This window comes from Sciurus carolinensis, chromosome 5 (assembly GCF_902686445.1).
Source record: "Sciurus carolinensis chromosome 5, mSciCar1.2, whole genome shotgun sequence".
Taxonomy (NCBI): Eukaryota; Metazoa; Chordata; class Mammalia; order Rodentia; family Sciuridae; genus Sciurus; species Sciurus carolinensis.
The window spans coordinates 5,714,411-5,736,665 of record NC_062217.1 but is presented as its reverse complement, the minus strand read 5'-3'; the positions used below and the strand labels follow the sequence as shown (position 1 = coordinate 5,736,665).

Genomic DNA, 22,255 nt, shown 5'->3' with positions numbered 1-22,255 from the left:
TTTTTTTACATAAATAAATTAGAAAAGTAACTTTTGCTACTCTGGATTTTAAGGTTTTTTTTATGTGTCAGCTCTTCTCTGGGCTGGGTCCAGAGACTGACAGCAAGCAAGAGAGCAATTACTGAGTGAGGGTTAGTCTGCTGACAATTTTCCTCCTTTTCATTGAGAGCCTTCACTGGCGCGTGATTGGCAACTCGGTGAGCTGCATTGCTGGCCTGTGGTGATGTTCCCACAGAGGCTGCACCTTTCAGAGAACGAAGAGCAGCTGGCCACACCACCCCTGCAAGAAGCTTCAGGAGGCGCTGTTCCTTCTCCCAGCTGAAAAGGTAATACCCAGACAGCTCTTTTCTCTCTTCGCTGAGGTCAGCTGATGGTATATGCCTCAAACGCAAGGCAGGAGCATGACATGATGATCTGAAACTTACTGGGTTTGTAATGCAGGCCACAGAGTGGGAGAGGTGCAGTCCTTCCCTGTTTTTCTTTTCTTCTCCTCAGATTAAACATTAGGCATCACGGTACATAGCACTGAGCATCCAGCTTAGTGACTTGGCTGTAAATCATGCCCCTAACTTGGATCTGCCATGATAGACCAGTAGGTGTAGCGAAATAAATGCTGCCAGATGAAACGACCATTCTAGTGTCAACCAAGGCAGTGGGCCTCCAGGAATTTATTTATTTTTAAAGGAGAGCATTTACTCAAATAACATTTCTTTAATACAAGTACTGTGCTAGGCTGATGCTGCATAGAGCCTGGTTCTCAAAGTAGCCTTCATGGGTGTCTCCTACGGAAATACCTTCTACATACAGCACGGCTGCTTCTACTTCCCAGGCTGGGATCTTGGGCAAGGTCATTGGGCTGGCTTTCTGACTTCAGGGTCTTTGTGATCCTTCCTACCTGAAATACCTCACTCCTTCTGGGAACGATTAACTGAGACAATGTGCAGAGATTTTAACTCAGGTCCCAGGCAGGGAGGCTGTCCCTGGGGGAGGACTCTCTGCTCAAAGCTCCTCAGGGAGTTGATGATGTAAGACCACAAGAGGCCTGGAAAGTACTACCAGCCCTCAAGGTGCGGTTGCCTTCCTAGAGAGGAGATCACTGGAAATGTGGTCAGACTCACTGTGGGCCTCTGGTTTGTCATGATCCATGAGCACAAAATGCGTTTTCATCAATGTCACACTTTACAAAGGACACTTGACTTTTTTTCTTTCCCCTGGGATTACTCTGTGAAGAAAATGAAGCCATCCATCATGAACTGCTTTGCTTAAATGGGAACAAAATAAATCTGCAAGAGAGTGGAAAGTAGGAGTACGTTCCTTTCTTTCCCCATGGCTACCTGTGCAGATGCCCGTTCCCATAGTGCAGTGCAGGTGTAGCAAGAGACATGTCCTGTTCAGGACAATCAGGACGTCATAAGTCTTTATTCAAATCATGCATGAGTCTCGATTTGAGGAGAGAGAGCCCAAAGATATTCACGGGCACAGGGTCTAGATAATTGTAATTTTGGAGTAACAGAGTTGAAGGAGGCAAATCAAAATAAGCAACAAAAAGAAAGAAAAAAATGAAAAGAAAAAAATAAGGAAGAAAAGGAAAATACTTGGAAGGCACTTTTTTCCATAGGAAAAAAATATTTTATTTTTTTAAGAACAAATTCAGTTTGAAACAGACGTGGAATGTGACTTCACGGGTCTCATTTTTTGGGGGTAACTGCAATGTGGAACTAAAGCAGATTTAAAACCTATGACAGGCTATTAAAATAAAACAAAGAAGAAAAAATATTTATAACTCAAGCATAATACTGTGTTACTTACAAATTGGACAACGAAATTTTAAATAAATATTCATGGTACATAATTACGGCACAAATATGCAGCAATTTGGCAACCTTTTATACCATTGTTTTCCTCATTACAGCACAAAGGGGGAATGACACTGCTGTTAAACAAGCTGTAGCTAAATACATTGCAAAATTCAGATTTTATACAAAACATCTTGCTTAGACTTTATAAAAAACCAACATTGCTCTATGTACACAATCTGGGTAAGAAAAACCATTTCTGTCTTGTTTTCACATGTATTTTTATTAAAAAGGTGAATAAGGCTACTGTAACACCCCGAATCCATAGACAGTAAAATCTGAACCTATTTACAGCATCTTCACTTAAACATGATGGTGCAAATTCCGAAGTCAGGCGACTAGGGATGATAATACAAGCAAGGCATTTACAGTAACTTTCCAAAGCTGAACCAACTCCAAATAAGGGGACAGTTGGTAGATTGTCATCTTCTGCACCAGACACAAAACAGACTCGCAGAACACTTTTCAATTGGTTGCAGGTAACTCTTCAGCAACTCATCTGATTTTTCACAGTTTAGCACATAACCAAAACGTAGCCAACTGATGATACATACATTTGATTTCATTAAAATCAGACTGTTTCCCATTTTTCCCCTCCTCGACCCTCTCCCCCATCCTACAAGTCACTTCTGATGGCTTACAAGAAAATCTTGTATGAATGCACAGAAAGGAGAGGTTGGGGTGATGGAAAGAATTACATATGTACTGTGACTGGTCACCATGGCAACCCTCCACAGAAATATGATATAGATATATATAATATATATTGGAGATATATATTATACATATATGTACACATGTATACCACACACCCACTCATACACACACGCACGCACTTTGGACCAACATCATTTTCAGGTTCAGGAAAAAGGGAATAATAATTTCTGTGACAACTCATTTTTGCAGGTACTCACTGGAGGTTTGAGAACCTTCAAATGCTGTCGCTACATTTTTTTTCCCTCCCAATTCAGAAAGCAAAGTGTTACCATAGTAACAGGACTCTGCTAAAGATGTCTATTTTGCATAGCACATAAAAAGTAGGTTTCCTGTTTACTCTTCTTGTTTCTGGAAGGGCGGGGCGGGGGGAAGGAGAGGAGGAGGGAGCCCCAGGCAGACTTTCAACCGAAACTCCCTCAGTGTGACTGCTGGATTCTAGAGAACACTTCAGCCCATAAGGCAAGGGAAAACCCAACACAGAAAATAAATGCCGGAACGTCTTGTCATTGTTAAATAGATGACGCAGTCACATCGATTTCCTGGTGTTTGGGGCTTGTATTTCCTAGTCTACGGTTCCGAGCGAGATGCCTTCAGAGGACTCTGGTATTTTTGTATTTGCTCTCATTATTGTTATTTTTGGAGTGGTGTTGTTTTTCCCAGAAGTCGCTGTCCAATTGTTAAATTTTATTTCTTAAAGCACTGAGCGTCGGGATCACTTAATTGCCACGAGTGAATTTCACATCTTCTGGCGTGTACTGTGTGCAATCTTAAAATATATATTAGTAAAAATCTTTCATTTTATATCCCTTGTGTTCTATACACCTATTATAAATACGTCCTATCTTCCTTCTCCCCCTGACATCATAATTCACTTCCGTCTTAAGGACTCTAAGAGGTTTGCCTTGTGTGCTTCACTTTGACACCGGGCACCGGGCGCTGGGCTCGGCAGTACCTCCCTGCGGCCTCGCAGCCCGGACAGCACCGCCATAAACCAAAGTGTCGTAAGGCTCACTTGGGGCGGGGGTGGGGACGGGGGCATTTAGGGGGGCTGGGGAATCTGACCTACCTTTTACATATGAGAATTCTTCAATAACGTCAATGGTGATGGAATTACAGCCTGTTCGACCTTTGGCTTTTCAACTTTTAGGTCAGATTTGGCTCTCTGCTATTCTCCTAAATGCTTTCCCTGTGTTTAATAAAATGTGATAAGTATAGCAGCTGAGTCTGCTTAAAACATCACCCAAAGCAGACCGACTCCTACAGCTCCAGCGCTGTACGTTATTGCCAGTACCACGACAGTCCTGCCCGAGCGCAAGGCCGGCGGCCGCTGCCACAGTGCCCCGCTCTGCTCCGTGAAGGAAGAGGGCCCCGGTTTCCCTGCACATTGCTGTTTGGTGACAGTGATGGCCTCCCACGACCGCCAGCCCCTGCGTGAGTGGTGTCTACTTGCTCGTCAGTCTCAGCAAAGCCGCAGCGCGCCGACCTAACCGCTCTGCTCTCCGTCCCCACTTTCCGCTTGAGGGCAGCAGCATGGACCTGCAGTTGCAGCAGCCCTTTCCCCGTGGCCCTTCCACCAACTCCCAGTCCTCCCGGCCGGCAGCCTGGCGCCTGGGGGATCGCCCACGTGACCCCAGCTGAGGTTGCAAAGGGCCGGAGTGGGGCTCCAGTCGCGAGTGTCCCGTTAGTGATGCAGAATGTGGAGGTGAGGGGCTCAGGTGAGGTGCTGCAGAGCCCCGGACGACAGGAGTGAGACAGTGAGGACTACACGCTAGGGACCGCTGAAAACCTTACTTAGCCGAGGTCCCAGGGACAAGTCCAGTGTGCACCGCGGGGCGACCCGCCGGGCGGGACTCGGGCCGCAGCGCCCTCTCGTCCGCACCTCGTGCCCTCCCTGGGCTTCGGCAGAGGCCTGAGTGACTGCCGCACATGGCTTCGAGGACGCGGGGCGCGCAGCAGTGCGAACGACACGCTCGGGCGTCTCCGCCACAGTCTTCCAGCGCGCAGGGAGGGTTTGTGGTCACCAAGGCCGAAATGCTACAGACTAGAAAGCTGTCCAGCTCAGGGCTCTTCCCGGAGGCGTGATCCCGCTCCCGCGGCTGGGCTCAGTCAGTGGCCGGTGCTGACCGGGCGGCGACAAGGCGGCGGCCGCCCTCAGCGGGAGGGGCGCTGAGGTCCCTCTGGGGCGAAGGAAGCCGGAGCTCAGACCTTGTAGTAAATGTTGGCGGGGCTCTGCGGGGGCATCTCCTGGAATATGTACACGGGTGCCCGTAATCCCCCGCTCACCTTCTCGTAGTGCGGGCAGAAGACGCTGTCCGCAGTCCTTAGCGGGATGATAATGTCACTGGGCTCCGAGCCGTTGTTGTTGCTGCGCTTGGGCGTGGCCAGCGTGCTCAGCGACAGCGTGTTGGTGTGCTGCGGCGAGTGCTTGCGGTGCCTCCTGCGGTACTTGAGCAGGAGGACCACGAGCGTGATGATGATGACGATGAAGATGATGCATCCTGAAGCAATCCCTGCGAATAAGGCCACTTCGGAACCGAGGATATTGTTCCCCGAATGTCCGGCGCTGTTGCCGTCTGTGCTGGAACCTAGGGACACCGAGCGAGGAGAGAAGGACAGACACAGTTATGCTTTCGCCAGGGCTGATCAGCTGGCTGCCTCTGGGAACCATTAAAAATACGAAAAAGCAAGCAAGACCGGTGACTTAAAGGGCAGCAGGACTTCCACGAGCCAGTTACCTCGTTTAGCAGCTAAATGCTAACGGCAGACGTCAGCAATCAGTCGCAAAGGAGACGGATCCCCAGGTCGGACTTCCAAGCCATCCCCCGCCACACGGCTTCCTTTTCATGTGCCCTCATCCCTCAAGAGCGCGAACTGGCGTGACAGCTAGCCCTTGATCTCTCTGCCTCTTTAACCCGACCGCGGCCTGGGGCAACCGCAGGGAGGAAGAAAGAGCGGCCGCCACTGCGGGCAGTGTTTAGCCCTTCCTGTGGCCGGCTCGTCCCTTCCCTTCAGAAACCCGTTTCATGTGGATCTTCAAACAGCTTTCTTCCGTGGCACAGCCCTGCCTACGGCAGAACAGCGCCAGAGCCTGAGCCGAGTGACGGGGCCCGGGAAAAGGTTCAACTCGAAACTCGTTTGTATTATTTGATTTACACTTAAAATATATTTGGAAGGCAGCAGACACTCTCGCACTGAACAGACTGCCAACCCAAATGTTAAGCACTAAAAAATTGCCTGGCATCATTATATTATCCATTTATCAGTTTGTCACAAGAATTTGACACATCTTGTCATTGAAAAATCAGAAATAACAACTTCCCTCCTTGACTCTTGGAAAGAGACAGAATATTGCTGCAGATACTAAATTTGCACAACTACCAACCAAGCACACAGATCTCTAATACAAAACGCTGACGTCTGCTCACCAGCTATGGATGAAACCTTCGTTAGCATAGTAACCAATACACAGTTCCAAAACTATTAAGAAAATCAAGTTCAAGGGTAGACAATTTTATCTGGTATTCCGAACCTTAGTCAGGAATCCATTTAATATTTTATTTTAGTTAGAAGATGTGAAAAAATTAACAATGACCACTGGAAAAGCAAGGCATTATGCAGCATTAAAAATGTTACCATCTAAAATTCAGAGGAGGATCAGTGAGACTCTGTGGATTAGATATAATTAGATGGAGGATTAGAACATTAATTACATATACATTAACATCAGCTGTAAGCTGGTGTTGACAATGAGCTTGATAAAGTGTCAGCCAATGAAAACTGTGATTTGAAGGAGTAGTACTAATAACTGACACTTACATCTGATGAATTCTACTCTTCTGAACGTAAGACTTTCATGGCAATGAATTATTTTGTTTTATTGAGTTTAACAACAACACACTGAGAGCAAAGATTACTGACGCCTGTAACTACTAGTTAATCCAACTGGCACAGAAGCACTTTGACTCTCTTCTATCCCTTAGAATACTAAGATCGTGGCACACACAAATCCACAAACACAGACCACGCTGCTGTACCTGGGTTTGGTTTTACAAAGGGGCTTGTTGTCGAACTTCTTCCATTTGTACCAGCTTCCAGTTCTGGACGTCTTGTTGGATCATTATTCCTGGTTGATCCAGCAGAACTTGCATCTACATGAAAAACAAATGATTAATTACAGCACCAACATCTGATAGCATCTAGCTTTAAGAGATGCACATACATCTCAAGAGGCATGAATAGCAATGAACATAAGATTCTTTATGCAAAGCACTGTGAAATACAAGAATATAATTTTCCTTTTAAAACACAACGGTTATACTAGTTATTTCAGAGGTTTAAGATTGTGAGGCCATCTGTGGAAACTATAGGGATTCTTGCATTTGGCAGGCAAAGCACTGCAGATGACATTTCAATTTAACTGAGCAAGTTGATTGACTACTATACCAATTTCTAATTAGAAGAATAATTCTTTCTTTCTGCACAATAGGTTATCTCTATGTGAAAAGGCACAACGAACACAAATCTTCAGTAGTCAACATTCGGAAACGAGCAAAACTGCAGAAACATAGTTTACATTCTGGAGATTTTGATTTTGAATCAAAGAGGTGTCTTGCTTTTTAAAGAGAATAAACGTATATGGCAATAGACATTCTGCCTGGCTGACCTTAACTTTTAGAGAGATCTCTAATAAGAGAAGCTTATTACATTGGCTTGAGGGAATGTGCCAGTGGTTGGAGGTGCAGAGAAGCGTCTGCTTTGCAAACTAAGCAGAAGAGGGATGAAGGCGAGTGTCAACGCTGGCGCCACGCTAGCGGGGCCTAACCAGGTCACAGTGGCTTCGGGAAGTAGCAGGTGGTCTTTACCTTGTCCAACTTTCATGAGGATCTTCATGGCTCTTGTCTGGCACACCCCTCCCTCCTGGTTATCCAGGCCCTCCAAAGACCCATTTGATGTAGCTGATTAAAAATAAAATGGACAAAACAAAAAAATAAAGAAAAATCAGGAAATCAATAAGCCAAGTTTACATGAACATGAAATGTCTGAAAACAATTTGAAAAATAAGAATTTACTCTTAGTCACAAGTTTTCTAAAAGTATGGGATGCTGAAAGCCGAAAAGAAAAAGAAAAAGAAACAAAGGAAAATGGACGTTGGCAACACGGCTGCAGGTGAACTACCTGGCTCCTCCTCCTTCCTGCACACGTGGCTGACAGTGTTGGCTTATGGGGAGAGGGGTAGCATCTTCCATTCTTTGGGGCCAAACTCCAAAGAGCAAAAGAGTTAATGCAGTAATTTTGAAACATGGTAATCATCACAGGACACCTGCTTCCTCCACTACAGATTTCCTGCTTCTAGAACAATTAGCTTGATGCTCCGTTTGTCAAACATCCAAGTTCTATAAACACTAGAGGGGGAGCTTTCCCACACCCTTTTTCTTCTTTCTCCAGCCTTAAAGGTACTTTACAAGAACGCCAGAATTCAAATCTTCAAAGTCTGTTTTCTCCCCCCATTTTGGTAGAAATCAGAAAGAACGCATGTTATTATGGCCAAGATCACCTCAGTCAACCTCCCTGACAAGCTCCCTCTCTCTCTGGGTCCTGTGGCAGCCCTGGATATAAGGTGAGGACTTCCACAGGACAACCACCTGCCTCAAGTTCACCAACGGGATTCCCTTCACCCATCAGCACTAGGGCAGAAGGAGGGACAGAGCCCTTCTGCCATTTTCATGGGTTTTTTCCCTTTTCTTTTTTCCTAAGCAGACGATGCTCTATTTAAACACATCACTGTCTGTCTCTTTCGGTCGGGGAGTTCTCTGAACAGCTTTGTAACTAAAGCTGCAGAGTTGGGCTGCCAGCACTCTAATGAGAAGCAGGCTTTCAATTACAGCTCAAGTTCCAGTCGGGCCGAGGTGGAGAGTGCTGGACACTGCACACCCCTAAAGTTCAGGGGCCAAGGAACAGAAGTGTTTCATATACACTTCTGCAACTTAAATCATCTTCCACTTTGATTGTCAAAGTCTGGTCTACTAACCCTGCACTCTGAAAGGGACTGAAAAAGGGACAGGTGTTCTGATAAAAAATAACCCCCCAGACAGTCTTTTAATCAGGTTGTTTTGTTTACCAAATCGTAGGTCAGCAAACAAGTTCATTTACAGAGGAAACATGCACTCCATGCATAATTAGACAACTGAAAAAATAAGGCACTTATTTATTTCTCTTCGTGTTCTTGAATTACTAACTTCTACTATCACTGTTTTCCTTAAAAACAAAGGCAGCCTCTTCTGCATGTAAATATCTCTGCTTATCGGAGAGCCCGCTCTAACTTAAGTCTCACAGTTGCATCTCATTCTTCTGCTATTGCTGACACCAAGTTTTTTCCTGGGAAAATAGGCAATAGTTGCCATAATAATGGTAGGGAGGGTAAGAAGTAGACAAAATCCCTTTTTAGATCATGGAGAGAATGTTTAGCAGATAAGTAAAAATAAACACCTAAAATTTGTATGCCTCTGTGAGTCTGAACCCCCCTCCCCAGTTTACATACTTTTTTCCCAGCTTCTCCTTCTCCAAGTAAGTGGCTAAATTTCAGAGTATCTACTCCTCCCACGGTCTGCCTCAGTGTGAATTCCTAGGAGCAGACACTAGTTCTGGATGGTTTTGGATAAGCAGTATAATCTTTGATTAATTGTTTAGTTTTCTCATTTTATTTTTAGAAAATTAAGCTATGTCTTCACATAGAAATAGTGGAAAACTGATCTATTTGGCTGATGTTTTTGCATGTTCAGTGGACTTAATTCAAGTTGAATCACAATGTTTTTTGAATTCACATACATGTAAATACATCTCCCTGCAAAAGTTCACAAACTTCAAAGTTAAATGTTTTTTTTTTTTTTTTTTTTGGCTAAAAGTATCAGCACTAGGCTTGTAAGTGCCAAAATGATGTCTAAGAAGTAGAGCGCAGGAAAAAGTAAAGAGAAACAGAGATTTGCTTATTTTAATCTTGAGGGGAAAAAAGGAAAGATTCAGATTGAAAAGGGGAAAAAAAGTTCAATGGACACAGAAAGGAGGAAGGCAGGTACTGTGGAGCGGGCTACTGCCAAATGTAATTAATACTGCTTCTGCCGAGGGGAAGCCACCAAAGACCCTGCTTTGCCAGCTGGAGAGCAGGAGAGGTGTGTATTGTTTGAGTGACTTTTTTCCTTTTAATTTGTAGGTCAGTGCCTCTGTGCTAAGCTCCCAGGTTTACCCAAAACGATGTCCAAACAATCCCCCAGCCATAAACAACTCTAAAGGCATTTAAATTAAATTGAGACCTATAATTTGACATCTAAGGACTATTAGGTTATTAGGAAGAAAACTATGTTATATAAGAATTAAGTTGGTTTGCACTCTTAAGAATTGAAACTTTTTCCTCCTTAGTTAACAGGGGAAAAAAAGCAAGCGAGGAAAAAGACAGAATGCCAAAAGAAACAAGAGGTGGTGGAGCCTCTGCACAGCTACCGCTCTAGCGGGGGACTGGGACGGCAGTGGGGGACAGGCAGGGGAAGGCATTGAAAACCTGCATCACTAATGTCACAATAGTACCTGGGATGCCTGGATGCTTAAAAAATGGGCTGAACTTAAAATTACTGCTTCATGTTCCACCATAAAAGATTTTGACCATAAGTTAGGGATAATCTACGTTGTTACAGAAAATCCTATTTTGGAATTTACTACTAACTGGTACTCAGAAGGTAATCCTTAAAATGAAGCCAATTTGGAATGACTTCACTTTTACATTTGATATAAGAACAATTTTCCACAGTGAAAACTAACTTCCCTCTGCCCTACAGAGTCCTCCTCATCAGAGGACACAGCTCTGATTCTCGAGGTTTCCGTTTCTACCTGAACATTGTACATGGCCAAAGTGTCCTATCCTGAGAGTACCTCTTTCCTGGCAGTGAACTCTGAAATACAGCCATAAGATTAATTTTCTGATTTCTCCTCCAACAGCCAGGCCCCTAGAAGCTTTAAAAGCCTTAGTGGCCGATTTTGAACAATCATTAAAAATTGATAATGCTTTGGAATAAGGATCTACTTCCATTTGGGAGACAACTTTGCAGTTATTTTTATTGTTCATTTGAATGTCCTCAGAATTTTCAACATAAGACAAAAGTAAAAATAAATCATTATCTCGTTACACTCAGTTTTTCCTTATTTCTCTCCATCAGTATTATCTAATGTAGCCACACTCATATTATTACTAAATGGATAAAATTACACTTAATCATTGAGAGACAGAAAAAAATAACATCTTTATACCGAAACTTTCAGTGCCCAAGCATTTTCCCCCCTTGGCCTAGAGGAAAAAAAACAGACTTTATAAAATTAAAAATTACAAGAAGTTTCTCCATCCAGTTGGAAAATAGGCTTAATAAAGATACATGGGCATTTTACAGCCTGCTTTTAAGAGCTTTTGCTCCAGGGGTCTAATTGCATGTAGTGAGTATACAGAAATCATTATATGGTTCCCCCCAGGGTCTGACTTCCGGTAGGCAGAGATCACTGCTCAGCACAGAGAAGCACCCCAGTTCACATGGCCTGAGAGTTGTGTGGCACATCTGAGAGCAGAGGGCAGCAACTGCACCTGCTTATCTGTAGTTCTCATCACTGGGCAGAGTGGCAAGGGTTATCTGAGTTTAAAAAGAGAGAGAGAGAGAGAGGAGAGAGAGAGAGAGAGAGAATATCATCCAGTGGCAAAGGACTCTGAGGACCAGAATATTAGACCACCCCCAATGAAAAGAAGAATATTACATTTTCACCTGTTTGTCATTGGATTGTTACATCTCTGCTCACCAGGAGGCTTAGCAGCAGCTGTGGGTAGGTCTTGCCAGACCATGCCAATCAGATGGAGAGTCACACTGATGCATTTGGGTCCCTATGTGGCTCTCATTCACCAGGAGATTAGAAATGAGGGCAACCAAAAACTCCTAGGGATAGTATCATCTCTATGAAGAATGCTTTTTTAGATTCTTAAGGGAAGAATGAAGCATCAAGATAGGTTAAGACTGTAGAAGGTATGTCAAACTATTTTAAGATGTAGTTATTGGTAGGGGTTCACAAAAGGGCTGAGGATTGATGGACATTTGAAAGCAAATACTTATATCAACTTCAGAGAAGTTCACCAAAGAGAAATAGATAATAAGCATACAGAGTCAGGAAAACCACAGAGTAGTAAGAATAAAAAAAACTTTATAAAAAGCTTGTCCTTAAAGCTGAACTGGACATAATTCATGCATTTGATCATGAAACAAATAGCATTTTATGAAAATTCTCTGTCAATATCATTCTCTGTACTATTTGTTCCCATCATGCCATCTCATGCCCTTCAAATAAGGGTTTCTTAGGCCAGAATTCCCACACACAGTTCTCCAAAAGCTCAACACAGACTTCTGAAGAACCAGAATCCTGTTATCTGGCAAACTGAGAGACAAAAAAAAAAAAAAAAAAAAAAAAGAAGCATAACCTAGTAAAAACCACAGGAAGCAAAGCCATGTCTTTAAAATAGGCAGGCCACACAAACTACATTACTGTTTTCTTCTACCATGGCTATCAAGAAAAAACAAAAAGAAACAAAAAAGAAAGAGAGAAAGTAAAAAGAAGGAGGTACATGCACTGAAATACCAGGAAGCTGACAGAATGTAACTATTTAGTGCCAACACACAGCCCAGGAAGTCAAGATCTATTTACTTATCTTGGCATCGATTCAAATCAAAATATGTGATGCAAACCCTGAATCTGTCCTACAGAAACAGGGATTCCATTTCTAGAACACAATTCATGTGATGTCATACCTTGAATAGCACAGTTGTCCTTTAAGATAGTAACACAGAAGGGGAAAACATCCTAAACACGGAAATAATGTGCCAAAATGAATGACTGCTTTTAAAAGTTAATTAACAAAGTATCTGAAACAAGTATCTATATAATATACATAAAATCACTTCTGAATTCTTTTTTTTTTTTTTTTAAGTGTGGTTTTAGAGTGAAAGAAATGAAGAATACATCATTCTGACTTTCCAAGGGCAGTCAAAACATTATTGTTAGTGTTTGACTTCATATCAAAAAAAGTTCATATAGCATGTCATTCAACAAAGCCAAATCTGACTTTTCTTAGAGCTAAAGTATATGGTATATTTCTTCAGTGGCTTTATTTGAAGAAAGAAAAGCATAAAGGAAAGTACTTTCAATATGAAACATATTCACCAAATCTTTAAAAAAAAATAAAATAAATAAAAACCCCTCTCCTGGATGAGATAATTCACTGAATGGATGAACCCTTACTTTGCAACTGGGAAACTGTTCACAGCTAAAACACTGTATAAACTATCAGTGATGTAGGAGGTATGAATTTCTCACCCAAGTGAACATTGTTCTAGTTTGATAAGAAGAATCACTTGATTTAGACCACATTGCTATGGTTGTGTTTGGAAATTTTAAAGCAGCAAATCATGCATAGAGAAGTAATAACTGGCTCAGCTTTCAGTGACTTCTATACAACACAATTAATTAGTTTCTCTTAAGCAGAATGATTTGGAAAAAGTGAATTCTAAAATGGAATCACAATTTAGAACTTCCCCTGTTTTCTAGCATTAGAGAATGACTGACGATACCATGAAACATGCACTAGTTCTTGAATAAAATAGTTTAATTTTATTTCCTCGATTTCAAATGTTCATTGTGAACAAGGATAGGATGGTTCAAAGACAACTCAGAAACAGAGGTTTTAAAAAAGGTCACAGCCTTGAAAAATGCTTACTTACTAAGCTGCTTTTGTTTGTATGTGTACTTGAAGGAGCTTAATGACCTCGACTACCCACCACTTTCACTTGGGAAGAGACAGGACCCGAGGACACATGTGGAAGGAGCGTGCAGAGGCTAACAGAGCAGACAAGGCCTGGACACTCGAGCAGGCCCGTGAACTGGGAGGACAGTCACAATACCTAGCTAAAAGTTTCACACCTAAAATATAACATATTTGACCACAACTTACTCATAAAACCTTTCAACCATCAAAACTACACAAAAAGGTGGGCTGGGGAGATAGCTCAGTTGGTAAAGTGCTTGCCTTACAAGCACAGGGCCCTGGATTCGATCCCCAGCACCGCAAAAAAAAAAAAAAAACTACACAAAAAGTAAACAAATGACAATCATCCCAGATGCCAAGAGCCATAGTTGTCTTTGACGGCAGGTGGAGAAAGTAACTAGCTACCTGCACTACATGAAGCCTTGGAGGCAGGTGCGCTGGGTGCACAGGGCGCAGTGGTGGGAAAAGAAGTCCCCGCTGAAGTGCTCAGGCACAGAGGGTCAGATTTGGGTGCCGTTTTGGATATGGGGATTTGGGACTTTGCAACATTTGCACAGACTTGTCATGTCAGCACCCAACATTTCAGAATCCAGAGCAGTTTAAAATTAGATTTCACATCAGGGAGGTTCAACCTGCACCTCCAGGTTCAACTAGTACCTTGTAGTTTATTGCCAGCACCGTTTCGGTGCTGGCAATAAACTATGTCCACCTCCAACACACACTTTTTTTCTTTTTTTATCTGAGCAGTGCTTACACACACATCGTTTATGAAGCGGTTCACTTTATTTCCCCTTCAAAACATTGCTTGCAACAACTTGGTGACTTGGTTTTTGATGAATTCTGCTGAGGGAAACATTGCTCTCCAGGTCTAACATTTTATTGCTGAAGTTATGATGATTTATGCAGGTAGAATTTCTCATTACGTAAAAAAAAAAATCAACATGATTTCATAAAAATAGACTTTTCATCTCATACCCTTCAAGGCATTTTCCTATTGCCACAGTGATTCAGACAGAGTTAATATACTGAGGACATTTTAGTCAACAGTAAAATAATAATTACCTTTACACAGAAGAGTCAACCTCTACATGGGCAAAAACCTACTAAGAAAGGAATTGTGTTTTAAAAATAGGTGTCCAGATGATCGTTTCAATAGTAATGACTCAACTCATATTTTTTTTAAAGAAATGAATGATGTAATAGTTCTGAAGATAAAACATAATTCCCTATTGTCTCTATTAGCTTAAGCATCAAGATTTTTAAAAACCAAACTTCCTGGTCAAGAGAGCATGATAATATCTAATGAAAATATTCTGAACCATGAAGCAGCATGTGTTTGAGTGAATTATACCCAGCACATAATCCATTGCCCACTCCCTAGGTTTTAACGATTTTAATCATTAAAATACCTTTGCAGAGATATGGAAATATTCAGCTAAGAAAGGGTCAGAGTAAAAAGTTCATGGGCAGGGGGAGGGCACACATCCCACAAACCTCTAACTCATTCTCCTGTCACTAATCGCATGCAATGATATTAATGACCCAGTAATTGCAAGCCGAGCGGCACCCAAGTGGAAAACATCCCTCTGAGGCCGGGTTCATCTCTAGGTGGTAGGACTTCACCAGTAACTGAATTAATGCCTGATGACAGTTTAGAATATAACACTGCACATGAGAAAATGTGTCACTCTCATGGCATAAGACTTTAGATGGACATGATGTTATTTGCTTTGACCATGTAGAGACCAGCAGTAACCCCAATAAAGTGCCCCTGTCTAAATTTGCCCTGCGTATGAACCTTATTCCATTCGGGGGGTGTGTTCTATACTCTAAGAATCCAGGGCAATTTTCCACATGTTTGCTTCAATAAAAGAATACCTTCATCTTCTGGTTTAACACCAGGAACAACAAAGCTGGGCTACTTCACTAATGCAAAAAGCCACTTTTGAAGCAGAAGTGTCTTTTGGTAACACACAGACTGGCTCCTCTATAATAGGATCAATTTCACTCCTGCCTGAGTTTGGGCCAATCCATCTATCTGTCCATCTGTCTCACCATCCATCCGTCCATCCTTCCATTCATTCAGTAAACTGTAGCATTTGACCTTGACTAAGGAAATTTGAAATCTCTGCTATCTCTATTTTTATATTGGGCAGATTTTTATTTTTAATAAACTTACTATTTAGCAACTTTTGACTAAGGGGCTTGAAGTACTTCTAATGTAATAAAAGTACAAAATAGATAGCATAATCTTATTGAAGAAATGGAATTAATAGACCTAAAAGGAAAAAGAAAATTCAGGATATCTAACAAATTGCTATCATAACCACGTTTCCTAATGGTTCTTACTTCTTTCTTACTAACCTGTAGGTTTTAATTTTTTGTTTTTTTGTATGTTTATCTGTTGTTGAGACAGAGCCTTGGTATAGTGTTCAGGATGACCTTGAACCCTGGGCTCACGTGAGCCTCCTGCTTCCGTTTCCCTTGTAGCTGACTATTAGCCATGAGCCACTCACCCAGCTTACTTACCCTGTAGGATGTGCGTGTTCGACTTTGGGGACACAGGATTAAAGTTAGTCATAAGTGGCACAGTGTATGTCAGGGCACCAGTGCCAACATGTCTGATGCCAGCGAAGTCCATCACTGACTTTGCATGAGCTTCTTTACTGTTGCTATGTATGCAATATGAATATATGTGCACTCTTTACTGTCATTATGTATATGCTACCAATATCAGGACCCTGTCTTTAGTGCTGCCATGTACGCAGTGTGTGTGTGCCCTTTACTTTCTGTGAATGTGTGTAGGTGTGTTTGTGCACTGTTTATCACTGCTGTGGATGTAATGCCGTGTGCACACACACTCTCTGTGCTATCCGTATGTGCCACATATGTTTGTATGCTGTCTTGATATGGCCCTGTGCCTAGCCAGGAGCACCTTACACGCTAACAACACTGGACTAAGGATCCGACAGCCCAGGACTGCGTTTCGCCCCTGACGTTCCATGCCGTGTGAACCGTACTAAGCGACCGCACTATCGAATTTTGGCTTTCTCACAGCAGTAAAAACTGCTTCATCTCCTGTGCTTAGACTTGAAAGTGAGACAGGAGAGTGTGAAGGCCACAACACGTCCCTGAGTGATCAACACCCAGACTGAAGTTAGAATTTTAGGATCAAATGTGTGACTCATAGCAACTATATAAATCAGTTTTCTCAAAGTAATCTTTGCTAACGTCTGTCTATGCCTGTTGGCTATTTTTTCAAGTTTTATTTTGCTTTAAATTTTATCTTCATGATGAATATTTTAAGTATGTTAAGAAAAAACCTTGTCCTCTTTTATGTTTGCACTATGTCTCCAGGATTGTTCAATTATTTATAAATCTAAGTGAACCTTTGAAAAGCTATAAATACAGGGCTAGAGATATTAAGATGAGTTTTTATGAAATAATAAGGGCAGTTTTATTCTGAGCAATTCCTAAATAACTCTTTCTTTCTAAGATTGCCCTTCATTTTTCATCTGCTCTGAAATCTATTTTGTATCCATGGCTTTTAGTCTCCCTCCCTTCCTCAACAATTCCTTGGTACTTCGGGAAGCACAGTCATCTCTTCACTGGTTCCTTGGGGATGAGGAATGGTGCTGGGGTGAGATAAGCTGTCATCATTGCCTGGGTGACGCCACAGAAGGTGAACCAAGTCTCCAGGCACAACAGCCTTACCCTCTTCCAACCCCTGAGCCATCTGGGAGATGTCCCCATGGTCAGGACCCCATCAGACTCTGGAGCTAGCAGATTCTCAGCGGCTCTCCAGGGAAGCAGAAGTCGAGATGCTATTCCATCAGAGTCAGCCTTCATTCTGAATTCTGCAAGGAGCCTTCCTGATTGACTCTCGGGGAGGCTGCCCTCGAGCCAGAAGAGGAGCTCACGTTGTTAGCAAACGGCAGAGGCCATGCTTCTCTGTTATCAGACTGGTGGATGGTGTTCTTTCCCAGCTGGCTTCATGAGCAGGCGACTTGACATGCTTGGTTCACTGAAAGAAGACTTGTCCTACACTGGGGCGCTGCTGAATATATCAATAAAGATACAGTTTTCTTCTGTGTTTGTAGGGAACTGAGAAGATTACTGAGAGTAGGGTGAAATGGAAAGTGGGGACCATGATTATAAGTATCTGCAGACTCCTCCCCTGTCTGTCTCTTCTGGGTCTGACAAAGGACCTGTTAACAAGCTTGGGCAATTCCAGGAACAAAACCATACATGAATGCATGCTTCCTGGTAAAGGAGCCCAAGGACAAAATAACTTTAATAATACCCAAAGAAGACAAAGAGAGAAGATCTTATAATTAAGTCACACAGTATTCCAGAAATTCATAAAGTCTCTTCAGCTTCACTTTATGGATGAACTTCAGCTCAGTGAGGCCTTCTGTGCCATCTTGCTCGGGTGCTCCAGCTAGAAGGGAAGCTGGCTTGCCTTCAGTCTGGGGCCTCATGCTTTCTCCCTGCTCCAAGGTTATTTCTTACTTGCACTTTTTTTGTGCCAAGCTTGGAAGCAAGCTCCTGACATCTTACCTGACAAGACCACATTACCCTGTGAGCAGGTGCTGCCATTATCCCATTTTACAGATGGAGAGATCAAGGCAGAATGACACACTAAACTACTGGAAGAAGGTTACTCAAGAGGCCAGGGCTGCCAGACCCCAGACCTTTAGATCCAAGGCTAATCTGTGTAAATGGTATGTGAATTCATCTCCTAAGCACCCTAATCTACAGTTTCTGAGAAGATTCTGATGATTACATTACAATAAAGAACTGTTGTAGGGAAGAACAAAATGTGTTTAGATGCTTATGCTTAGCAATTATGTGCAAGGTAGCAAACATGAATCTTCACCACTAAGTCAAGATGTAAGGGACAGAGATTATACTCTGTATCACTTAGCTTGATATATGTAATGATGGAAGTGTGGCTTTTGCCACATTATATATAAATGATTCCCCAAATAAAGTACATAATCACTTGATAAAAGTCATGCATTCTTATACAATCCAAAAGATATCTAAATATCAAAGCACATTCATGTGCTTAATCAAATGTGTTCTTTACAAGTGTTGTTTTATTATGTTTGTGTAAGTATTTTACTTGATTTTGTGATTTTGCTCAGAAGCAGAATACATGTCTAAAAAACATCGCAAAGGTGTCTGTGGAGCCTACCAATTTCGCATGCTCTTACAAAAAATAAAATAAAATATAGAAAAAAAATAACACAGACAACCAAACCCATGAGGGTTCTAAGAAATTGTAGTTCCTCCAGACTCACTCAGTATTTATCAAGGAAAGCTGGAAAGTGCGGGTGGACTCCCAGAAGGACCACTGTGAACCCACAGGCTGAGCACGTGTACACAGAAGAGAACAACTATTAATCAAATAATCTTTAGGAATGATGACCTACAGGCTATGCCACAAGACCACGTCCTGGCTACAGGTTCATTGTAAAATAATGCAAAAGCCATATTAAACTACACTGGGAGGGGCTCTATGAATATAATTTTATCAACATCTCTGTTATGGTCACTGTTCACTTAAAAAGCACTAACACAATGGCATCCATTTTCATCCATCTCTGATGCACATAGTTCCAGGAGTATGACAAAAATCTCTGTGGGTATCTTGCAAGGTTTCATGCTAAGGCTGGATAAGCAACCCACAGCACCTACATCAGGACCATGTTGCAAAGACCTGCACACCCAATGTGCTGATCCACGTGGCTCAGGATCGTCACTTAAGAAAGGACTGTAAACCATGCACAAAAAAAGGCTTCAAAGAACACTCTGCAGGATGAAGTCCGGGGACACAGGAACTTTCCCCATATTAATTTTATTTTATTTTATTTTTTTGCAGTGCTGAGGATCAAACCCAGGGCTTTGTGCTTGCAAGGCAAGAACTCTATCAGCTGAGCTATGTCCCCAGCCCTGAACTTTCACAATATTAATTGGAACGTTTACTTATGTCCAACACAGAGCTTCCCTTGAAAATGGGAATCAACAGGAACATATAGTTATTTCATAAACATTTAAACAATTTTCGAGACATGATAAGAACAACTACAGGTTATATAAAATGCTATATTTTTAAGGCAACAAAGATCTGAATGAAGTGAAGAACAGGGGCTTTTCAGATCCACTGGTCATAACATCCCCATCTTTGCATCATTTAATTATTAGATTTTATTATCCAAATTAAGCCCAAGGCTAATTACTGAAATAGGTCACTTGAAAAAGTCAATTCTAAACATGAAGAAAATCTATATATATCATTTTGCCACATGTCAAAGCAAATAATCATCTATAAGAAGAACTAATGAGGATGCATGTCATTTTGTCATGTCACTTCTTAAGGGAATTTAGTGGATATTCAGTAGTTTAAAAATAGTTCTAATTAAACATTAGTATTTACATTTAAAACTCAAAGTGTGATGACTATTTTAGATTGGGTAATCCTACAAATCAAATGAAGAGTCTTTAAAGAATTCAGAGCAGATCCTGTCCATTTCAGCTAAGAAGAGCCACCTTAACAGGTGATCCTGTATTTGATTTGTATGTCCAGCCATAAAATGGCTTGGACCCAGAGGAGACTGCTATCATTTGTCTGAACAATAACACCAATAATAAATGTATTTTCTAGAGAAGGAAATTAAAGTTCATAGAAATAAAGTGACTTTCTCACTAAATGCAGGTAGCAGGACTAAGATGTAGGACTCTAGGTTCCTGGTCTAATTATTCCAAAGCTCTGTTCTCCCGTGGAACTACCAGATCCCAGGCAGTCCATGAGGATGTCCCCACGGGGTCCATCCCACCCTCAGTGGTGAAGGTGACACCAACCAAACAGTATTATGTTTCCTAGCAATTCAAATTCCAATTTTACTGTCTCAAAGAAAACTAATACTTTAAGGTGTTTAAAATACACTCGTAAATCTTAGTATTTTCCATCATGCTATTGGCACTATTTCATGAGTGTACCATTATAAAAATCACTACTTTCAAACACTTACTTTCCTTTTTATTCTGAAGAGAGACAGAAGAGTCTGATCGTGACCCTGTGTATGTGTGCACACATATGCGGGCATTTGTTTGATATGGAAATTAGTAACTTTTGAAAAATTCCTTAATTATTTTGGTGCCTTGGGAGTCTTGAAAAAACAATTCAAAGTCAACATTATTTTTTAAAGATTATTTTAACATTTGTTCTTTTAATTTCTCATTTCCTTTCAAGAGAGATTTGTGTATCGATGAGTTTTGCTATAGGGTGGATGAGAAATTGGCTTCTGTTTTTTTCCTGGTATCTAAAATGCCCTCCTCTGCCTGTGATGTAATAGAAGCCTTTTAACTCTGTTCAAGGTGTCACTGGACTTCCAGGCCAACTTCTGAGCATGGGCACTTACCAGCCCTGGGACAGTCTCTCAATAGCCAACATTCAGAAAACCCCTCCTTTTGCAAACTTGAAACCCTCCACTCTGTTTGATTCTTTTCGCTCAGCCCAGCCCATGCTTTGCCACTGCAAATCACAATTCTAAGCAGAGTTTTGGAGGCCAGAGTAGCTCAGCTACCTGCAATGAACCTGCTAATGTGGCATAATGAGTTTCCAAAAAAAGGAAAATAGGAGATGCCATTATTGTGTAGATTATTATAATTATAAATTAAACTATGCTTCTAAATACAAATCTCTCATGCATTGATAAAAGGTAGTTATTAAATGCACTACATTAAGCAAAGAGATGTTGGTAAACCATTTATTTATTTGCATTTCTTGCATAATATTTCAGACTAAAGGTTAAGCCTTTAGTGTTTACTGAAATCCCACTTGCACTCAGTGGGATGTTAGAATTTACAAAGCCAGCTTTATGAAGTCATAAACTAAGTAAGAGGGAGAACTGGTTGGGGTCTGTTGGCTCTCCTCCATGGGTGAGTCGACACAAGCCTCAGGCGCAGGGACAGGCCTTCACCACCACCGAACATCAATCCAGCGCAGCCACTGACCAGACGCTCCCACTCCCCCTCCACCCGACAGGGGCACAAACCTCTTCCTGAGTGTGCTGGAGGTCATTTTCCCTATCAGTGTTATGCTAGACCTTAGGATTCACTGAAAAAGTTTTTACATGGTCTTTCAAAACACACACACACACACACACACACACACACACACACACTGTTCAGCTTCTGAAAGCTTAGTTTCCATGTATTTTACCTAGTAACTATGGTATATTGTCAAAGATTTCCCTATTATTTTGTACACTTTACCACCCCATCTGCTTTGTTTCATCCTGGAATGCTTTTATTTTCATTTTATGATAATTATTCCATTAAATACATAATTTACCACTTTCTCCTTTTCTTTGTTACTTATTCTTGGAAAGCTGCTCTCTGTGTATCAAGCTGGCTTCAAAAACAGGTTTTTAGTCTCTAGCATTTCGTAGCAACAGACAAGATAATTAGGCATCTATGACCACCTTTTTTTAATTACTAATGTAGTAAAACATACATATTATGAAGCACTGGATAAATAGTCAGTGAATTATTGGTTCTGTGCTCTAAAGAGCAGCTTGTAGATGGAGAAAGCCAGACCTTTAATCTGATCACCAAGCAGTAGGGGAGCCCAGCCAGCAGACGCAGTTCCCTAATGAGCTAAAAAGTCTATGGAAACAAATGGAGAACTCCACTCAGTTAAGAGTAGAATTTTAAACTAAAGATTCAGGGGAAAATATTTCATTGCTTGAATCATGCAAACAGCTGTCTTAGCCCTCCCAGACTGCACTCTGACAAAATCCAGGGCCCTGGGAGCACCCTGGGCTTAACGCTA

The 22,255-nt window shown here is 41.7% G+C and overlaps 1 protein-coding gene across 1 annotated transcript in view; it reads right to left on the bottom strand.

Moving 5' to 3' along the window:
* Nucleotides 1–1,615: 1,615 nt before the first annotated feature.
* The window catches only part of Efnb2 (ephrin B2), a 43,605-nt gene continuing 22,965 nt past the window's right edge, over nt 1,616–22,255 (bottom strand). Inside the window, exons 3-5 of the mRNA XM_047553481.1 lie at nt 7,436–7,528; nt 6,608–6,721; nt 1,616–5,158 (exon numbers count right to left, since the gene is read on the bottom strand). Of these exons, the coding sequence (XP_047409437.1) occupies nt 4,773–5,158; nt 6,608–6,721; nt 7,436–7,528 (593 nt within the window). The 3' untranslated portion in view covers nt 1,616–4,772. The remainder of the gene's footprint in view (nt 5,159–6,607; nt 6,722–7,435; nt 7,529–22,255) is intronic.